Genomic DNA, 8525 nt, shown 5'->3' with positions numbered 1-8525 from the left:
GCACCTTTCTCCAGGAAGAATCAAGGCCACCGCCTGAAGTGAGAATCTCACATTCAATTTGACTATCGTCTTGATAATCCAGTGCAACATGAAGATCATAACAAGATGATTTCCAACAATTCTCACTGCATTTGATTGCTTCCTGATAAGCTTCTTCTTTTCTTGCTGACTTGTCTCGTTGCTGATAATTATAATACATTCCAATATGCTGCCGACAATGTTGCGCGGATTTGCTTCTTGGTAAGAGTAATCTACATTCAGCCTCAGCAATTTGTAGACCTTGTTAACTTAAAAGGGTCATAGCCAAAGTAACATGAACAATTTGTAGTAGTGGATGATGGATCAGGAAGCCCAGAATCTGTCAATTTATAATGTATCTGTTTAAAGAAATGCAGTCAATAAGGTATTTGATTTCAATTTTCAACCCCACTGGTTCTGGTCCCAGTGTTGCATAAATACTGAAGAAGATGCATTAGAAAGTTGTATTAAAAGTACATAAAAAGGTTATGAAAATATTTGTGGAAATGTATAACTATCTACCAAACAGTTGGATGATGCATTACTTTGTTACATTAAAGGTCAAGAAAAAAATTTAGAAAGAAATGTACAAATGTACAAGTATCTACCCAAACATTTTGATGGATTACTTTGTACCAAAAAAAAAAAAAATTAACATCTAATGTATATCTTTAATGGATCAAGAGCAGGTATGGTTGGAATTTTCGTACAATCATTCGATAGTTATACATAATATGATGTAAATTTGCTATATTCATAAATTTTACGAGTACACACTAATTTACTGCATAGATTCAACTGCTACGAGTTGGTCAAAAAAAATACAACTGGAGCAATATTTGGAATGTCATTTTTCCTTAATAAATTTCTATGTTTCTTTTGAACTTTTTATCTCACATATATCAAATCGTTACGGTATATTTTTTTTTACAAAAGCTTCAATAAATAGTAATCCAAACGTGACTGAAGTACAATAATCGTACCGAAGTGTACCCGATCCAACCATACTGCCCCGCTTTACAATTTTTTTCAATGGTCCTTTTTTTTTGGGATAGAAAGTAAAAAGAACAAAATACATATATTTCGAGGCAAATACGTGACTTGGACTCGAAACAGTTGAAGCTCTATCGAAAGAGATACTTTTATGCTCAGCGGCACTACGTGGCTACACGCGCCGGCTCTGCGTCTTGGCATTCCCACTCCAACAACTCCTTCAGCGGCGTCAAAGCCGGGCAGCTGGTCCTCCACCATGGCCACGCCGTCCTCTGCTCGAATCGCCATCGTCGGCGACGTCGTGAGCTTTCTATCTCTCAGCCCCGCAATTCACGATGTCATTTTCTATGGTTTTAATTCCATTTTATTGAAATTTTGAAGCATGATGATTGGAGTCTGGAAGAAGATACAAAAGCACTTCAATTCCTCGAGGTCTTTCTTGTTAACCTTGCAAAGCTGTAATTATTACTCAATTTTGCCTGTGGACCTCCTAATTTCTTTATTTTAATATTCGCCGCAGCAGTGAACAGTCTAATTTTGACTAACAGGTGTAGATGCATGATACATTGATAAAAAGAGAATTTCAATCTTGAATAAAGGTTATGTGCTCGTTAGCAATATGTTTATACAGTCAATATAGAAAAAATGATTAATCCAAAATTTTTTTAGCTACTAAGTTTTTAGCTAGTTTGTGAGTTGAGGATAGAAAAGAAAAGAAGAGAAAGGATAAGTTATGTGAGAAAAGAAAGAATAAAAAAAAAATTTGTAAGCTTCCATCAGTTTTCCTTCGCTTTCCGCCCGTTTTGGTCAGAAAATTTTTGCACTGTAGCAGCGCTTGGCTTCTCTTCAAGATCCGTTCGTTTCTTTTCTTTTCCGTCTCACTAAACTCTCCCAAACGTGAAAAGTTCACCTTTCCCTTCCTTTCTTTTCTATTCCTTTGAAATCTGAACTCCCAAACTAGTTTATATTTCGTTGGATAAAGTTGTTTTTGGAGGAAAATGCTTGCATAAGGGGTTTTTTTTTTGATACGTTGAGGCCTGGAATTGAACCGTGGTTGCTGGAACTAAGAGTCGAGTTACTCTAACACAGGTGAAGTAAATAGTACGTCAAACCAGTGGACACTTGATTGAATGGATTAGCTATTTGTATGGACTCTTTTTGAGGCATTTAACTTAAGTGAGTTGAATGGAAAGATAATTAAAGATGAAAGGATTTGCTAATTATTTTCAAGGAAAGAGACATTTTTTACAACTGAAACTGTTTGATGGCCAGAACCTAATACTCAAAAGGTGAAATAATTTTAGCGAATGTTTGATTCCATGACAAAGGTTTAGTGGAACTGTTTATTGTGCGCTTACATGAATAGGAGAATTGATTTGTCAGGGTGATAAGTTATCACACAGTCAGAAGGAAAAAAAGTTAGCACGGAGCTAAGGGAGGAATAACACGTAGATGATGAATCAATTTTTTCTTTTTTGGTTTTCACACAAGTTAGATAAAGAATAAAGCTCACTTGAAAGTTTTATATCAAATTCAGCTGTACGTTGAGCATAATATCCTTTCTATTCCTTGGAATTCTTCTCTAATCTGATGCCCTTTTTTCTGAAATGCAGCCGGATTTGGTGCTTTTCACAGGCACGATCTCTTGCTTTGAACTCACTATTTGGGATATCCACAAATAACAACAGCTATTTCCAGCTGTAACCCAAATCCTGAAATTTTACAAGCGTCACACGATGCATATTCTGCTGATTTACTCCAGGTGATTTTGGCAATGAGAATGTTGATCTTGTAAGAAGTATTGCAGAGGTTGACATTGCGAAAGCAGTTATTTTGGGGAATCACGACGCATGGGGTACTCAAAAGTTTTCTGCAAGGTAGGATACTTTGTACCTATGTCTAACTATATGCCCAGAAGTTTGGCAAAATTGTTGCTGTACTATTGCTTGTCTAGATATGTTAGGTTGGGTTCCTGATTGGCCCAATCCTTTACTTATCTTTGTCCAGATTTCTGTTTGATGTTTCATTATACATAGTAGAATTTGTTAAGATATACAAACAATATTCTCTTTGCTTCGGATATCCACCCTCACCGTAGTACTATAGTGGTATTGTAAGTGTTATAGTTTATGTTTTTTCAATTTTTTGTTGTCTTCCAATTAGATTTCTTGCTAAATCTTCTGACACATTTCTTTATTTTCTTGTTTCAAGTAATTATTTTCCTAGATGTGATATCATACAAGGACATAAATTCTGCATTGTTAGAAATTGCTGGTTTAGGGGAAGGCTCCTTCAGGCTGTAATTGCTCAAATGTAGCTTTTGGTCTTTCATGAACAAAACAATGGATCTGTCACAAATCCAATGTACTTTCTGTGGATTGTTTTAATTCCAAGTTTCTGCCAACTGGACAAAATTATCAGTTGGATTACATGCTTTTTTAATACTTTTTCTAGCTTCCAAAGATGACTGTTAAACCCGTAGGAGATTTGAATTGAACTAAAATGATGTCTTCATTCAGTCGTGTTCCAGAATCCTGTTCAGGTTTTTGCTGGAGAAAACGGATTCTTGGTTTGCAAACCAAGTTTGCTGTAATTAGGTAACCAAGTTAGAGTTGCATGATAACTCTGGATAATAGGGAGAAAAATTAGGTAGAATGCTGTGAGAAAAGCCTTTGATAGTAACCAGTAATGAGCTTACAAGCATATGGAACTACTTTTAATTCCCTCCCATAACGTTCCATTAGGTCTGCATCCCAGTTACCTCCTTTAGAAAGCATTAATAAGACTTCAGAACAAGTTAGAGGCAACATCGACACCAACGGATTTACATCTAACTTGTTCCATCCAATGAGGCTGAGAATGCTCTTTTACTTGGCTTTGATTTATGTGTTGTCTTGTTACATTTTATAGCCCTTGTTTTCAAGTTTTGACATAAGTATTTCAGTTATTATAGGAAGAATGGTTTCTTGCTTTATTTCTGTCGAGATCTAAAATTTTACCTGTAAGTTATTAAGCCATGGGTTGAATGTTAATGTTTCTCCTACTTCTTAATTTATCACATTATGTACATCTATAAACTTTTTTCGGCTTCTATTTAGCTTCCCAAGACCACGTGGATAGTTTTTTGACTGCTGAATATTAAATTTTGTGATTAATATCTCATAGGCTTCATACCTTTTTCCCTTTACATTCTGATTTTTGCATCAATTTACTTTTCAGGGAGAAGGATCCTGTCCAACTTCAACTAGAATGGTAAGTTATTGAGTTGCTCTATTTAAATTTTAGGAAGTTTGAGAATTGAAGCAGATGAGAGTCGGGTACCACTCACTCAATATATTCTGTAACAAGAGCTTCCAGTTTATACTTCAGCATATTCAGTGTCTGCTTTTTAAGTTCAGATCAGTAGGATAGGAGCTGGTATTCTTTTCTTAGTGGTCTTACTAGTTCAGTCGTCATTTAATGAGCTTAGATATGAATTAAAGCTAGAGGTTTGATGTAAAAGCATTTCATTATGTTCTTCTGATTCTCTTGGATCATTAGAAGAAAAATATGAGGAGGCTGCTGTTCAGGTCAAAGTGGAAATCCCTCAAAATTGGTTCGAGAACCTTATGGCGTATCCATCTTTAGTGATCATTAGAATTAGAGACATGAAACCCAATTTTATTTTTAAAAAAAACATGTTAATGCGCAAAGAACATTTCTTCGTTTGAGTTGCTAAGATGCCTTTTCCGTGTCCATATGTCGAATTCACTTAATTAGATAATGAGCAAAAGTCTTTCTTACTGATATCATATGGTTGTGTAATCTCTAAAATGGGTTATTGCTTCCATCTTGTTTCTTTATTCTCCTTTCCATGCTCGGATACTGTCTTTGCTTGCAATTGGGACAATTTTATATGATCAAAATGCTTGATTGCTATTGGAACTATTCAATATATGATCAAAATGAACTATGGGTTATTGACTTCATAACTGTCTATAGTCAATGGGTTCAAAAAGTTTTTTCCATGAAGAGTAGTATGATACCTTGAGTCACTTTGGACTGGTAGATGATTTTCATCACATCTCTATGGAGTGTTAAAGCTTTGTACACATGAAACCCACTATGGCAAGAGCTTTTTGACTTGTTGAGCCCTATTTCATAGCATGTGTAAGTTGGTCTTTTGAAATTCCTGCTCTACACCACTTATAAAAGACTGAATGGAAGTCCTTTGGCCTGTATGTATAAGGGCTTGAAATTTGAATAGAGTTCTAGGGAAGGCTTAAATTCCGTCATAACTGGGGAAAAAAAATGTTGGGCCTTGTTGTTTTGTGGTGCTATAGCTGCTGTTGCATTAACATCTGTAATTTCATTACTGCATTGTCAACTAATGAACCAAACTTGAACATTAAAAGAGAACAACATAGAACATTTATTCGTTTTTCAATATTTATACATGGACTGCAATTTCAAACTTTTGCCATTTATAATGGTTAGTCTAGGTGATGAGCATGTTGGCTACAGACGCATTGATTTTCCATCAGTGAAACTGAGTATTGTCGGTGGACGACCATTCTCTTGTGGTGGTAGCTCTCTCTTCAGGAAAAAGCTACTGGTTGCTAGGTATGATTTAGTCAAGTTCTTCACTCGTTCTGTCCTATTTTTTGTTTGTTCCTGTTTCTGGAATGAAATCTACATGATGGAGGAGAATTGCAAAGACTTCTTCATTGGCTGGGCAATAATGAACATGAGACTGCATTCTTCCAATCTTTTTTTTTTTAAATTTGACAGTATTCAGATGTTGACTCTAAAATTCCTCAACAATCTCCAAATTTTGTTGACTGATTATCTTATAGTAAACTGAATGGGCATCCTTCATCTTTCCTGTTGCTCAGCATTGTGGTTGCTTTGAAAAGTCCTTGCACTACTGCATTAACACTTTTTCTCCCCTTTGCAGTTCCACCTTCATTCCTCTGAGACTTGTAGTTGCTGTAGTTTTTGGGTTTTCTGGAATTATGTGTTTTTCTGAATTAAATATAAGTTGATCTTTATATGGAAAGTATGCATAAGGCTTGGCATCGAAATTGCATATGGAACCTTAGGTGCAATCCATTAAAGGCATACGCAAATCGAACAATAAAGAATTGGGTTAAGGGCTTTTATGGTTCTTCTAATAGAGACATGGGAGGAATGGAAAATGTGTTGACCTTCTACCACAACACTTCTTGGCAGTTAAGTAAAATCTTTAGCTCCTTTTACCACAGTCTGAGTCACCCTAACTCCAAAAACAATTGAGTGGAGATTTGGAGAGCTGTCCTGTAGTAGTCCTATGGCATATGTATGTGATATATATCATGTATAGAGAATGTCTTTTCAAGAAGAATAAGGGAAATATGACAGAACAATCTTTCCTCATGTGCTCCTGTTCTGTTATGAACCCCAATTTGAGAAAGTAAGTTCCCTTTCTGAAGAATCCAAATATTGTTGTCCAGTTTCTGTTCTTCCTTTATAAGACCTCCTTCCACAATACCTATTAATTTCAAGCAATTGCTAATGGAAACCCTTCTTCTTTGCTTGAATTTGGTGCCCTGCATCTTATTACTCTTATTTCTTTATGCCTTTTGTATGCTTCTATGTATGTATTATGGCCTCATAAGTTTTATCATAACATAGCTTTGAGATTGTTCATCGTTTTGAACAAAGAAGTTGAGATTTTAGTGATTGTAATCTCACATTCATCTATTCGTCTTCAATTTTGATTCAAGAACTAGGTAAATATGTTCTTTATATGCAAGTTTGATCTGCTTTGCCACAAATGCTTTTTCCATGCCTTCTAGGTTGCACCTCATATCCCATTGCGATTTTTGTGCTCAGATATGCGGTTCATGACATGGGTGAAAGTGCCAAGAGGATCTGTCAATCTGCTTTAGGGACTCCTGAAGATCATTCAATCATCTTACTGGCTCATAATGGACCTACTGGTATATCACTTTTGCTATTTGGCCATGTTTTCAAGTGCTAGCTGCAGGATAAACTTCAGTGGTCAACATCATGCAGGCCTTGGGTCTAACATGAATGATATCTGTGGAAGAGATTGGTTCTTTGGAGGTGGTGACCATGGTGATCCAGGTAATTTTTGTCAGGTTTCCTTGTTTGATATGTAGCCAGCCTGTGAACTGGAGTACTTACTAATATGCTGTAGCTCTTGGCTCCAACGATTACAACAGGAATATACAAGTTTATGCAGTAAGAGTAATCCTTTTTCATCTCACTAAAATGGCATTTGATAACTAGATGACAAATGTTATTCTACAGATTTAGCAGAAGCAATATCCCATTTAAAAGAGACCACCAAATTATCTATCCCTTTGGTGGTATTTGGTCACATGCATAAACAGCTGGCACATGGAGCTGGTCTTCGGAAAATGATTGTTTTTGGAGAGGATAACACTGTATATTTGAATGGGGCCATTGTCCCTAGGGTAAAAAGATTGGGAAATGAACAGGAAAGCCATAAGAGGAGCTCCACGTTTAATGAGACACCAGGTACAGCGTCAGAATCAGGAGGCACAGCGCGGGCCTTCACTATAGCAGAGATCTTGGACGGACGAGTGGAGAAAGTTACGGAAACTTGGGTTTCAGTGGTGGGAGAAAATATATCCTTAGAAGAAGAACACATAATGTTCCGTAGGACAACTGCAGGTAACAGGCGGGCATTGTAAGTAATGCGGTCTGTCATGACAACAAATATCACATTCCTGTGAGGACAAACTTGTGGTCATGTACATAAAGGACATAACCTTGGTCAGTCCGTAATTTCATATTCCCTTTCTTTGGTTAAAAATTGTGTACTTTTCCTTGAATTTCAGATTCACATGAGCTGTGACTGTGTTCATACATTTGACTTGAATCAAGTTGCCTACCAGCCTCCTTTGCTCCTTCTGTGACGTGTGTTTTTAGAAAGAGGCCACCATGGTGCATCAGTAGTTTTTATGCAATTTTAGACTTGTAGGGTATTTTCTTTCCTTAAATGTGGTTTTTAATGTTAGATATGAGCTTTGTTATTATCCGTGTGCCAACAGGTTTCTATGTGATTGCCTAGGTTTTAGTGTAAATCTGGCTTTCTGGGACGTCGTACTACAATCTACGTCCAGAGTTAATGGTCTTTTCCCCTCTAAACTGCAAATATTACCCAGTGGCAGGCTGGAGCCTGGTGGAAGAGATTCGAACCCTTTTGCCAAGTGAGCATAGAGTAATTTATTTATTGAATAAAAAGGAAAGGGGTACTTCATATGGTAGTGATGATCCATCACCTAGATATCTTCAAAAGTATGCAAAACTAAAGTAGATAGTCAGCAATGAAGTGAAGTTAACAACGTGTTGGTTTTGACCCAATTCCTTTTCAATCAAATCATGGTTGAAACCCCTTTTAAGAGCTCCATTTTTTCACCTTTAGTTCTCTTTAGGACCAAACTTTTGCAAATGCACCAACTTCCAAGCATTCAATGGCTTTGTTGACCCATTCTCCACCTTTA

General features: G+C 36.5%; 1 protein-coding gene across 1 annotated transcript; it reads left to right on the top strand.

The window, feature by feature from the left end:
• Nucleotides 1-1104: 1104 nt before the first annotated feature.
• Nucleotides 1105-7932, top strand: LOC113697328 (uncharacterized). The gene is made up of 9 exons (XM_027216907.2): nucleotides 1105-1312; nucleotides 1393-1443; nucleotides 2625-2646; nucleotides 2774-2888; nucleotides 4231-4263; nucleotides 5488-5613; nucleotides 6865-6971; nucleotides 7048-7119; nucleotides 7306-7932. The coding sequence occupies exons 1-9, from the start codon at nucleotides 1163-1165 to the stop codon at nucleotides 7710-7712; spliced, it is 1083 nt and encodes a 360-aa protein (XP_027072708.1). The 5' UTR covers nucleotides 1105-1162; the 3' UTR covers nucleotides 7713-7932.
• The last annotated feature ends 593 nt before the right edge of the window (nucleotides 7933-8525 follow it).

The sequence above is a fragment of the Coffea arabica genome, chromosome 6e (genome assembly GCF_036785885.1).
Source record: "Coffea arabica cultivar ET-39 chromosome 6e, Coffea Arabica ET-39 HiFi, whole genome shotgun sequence".
In the NCBI taxonomy this organism is placed as follows: domain Eukaryota; kingdom Viridiplantae; phylum Streptophyta; class Magnoliopsida; order Gentianales; family Rubiaceae; genus Coffea; species Coffea arabica.
Note: the sequence above shows the minus strand (reverse complement) of the source record. Positions and strands in the feature narration are given on the sequence as shown.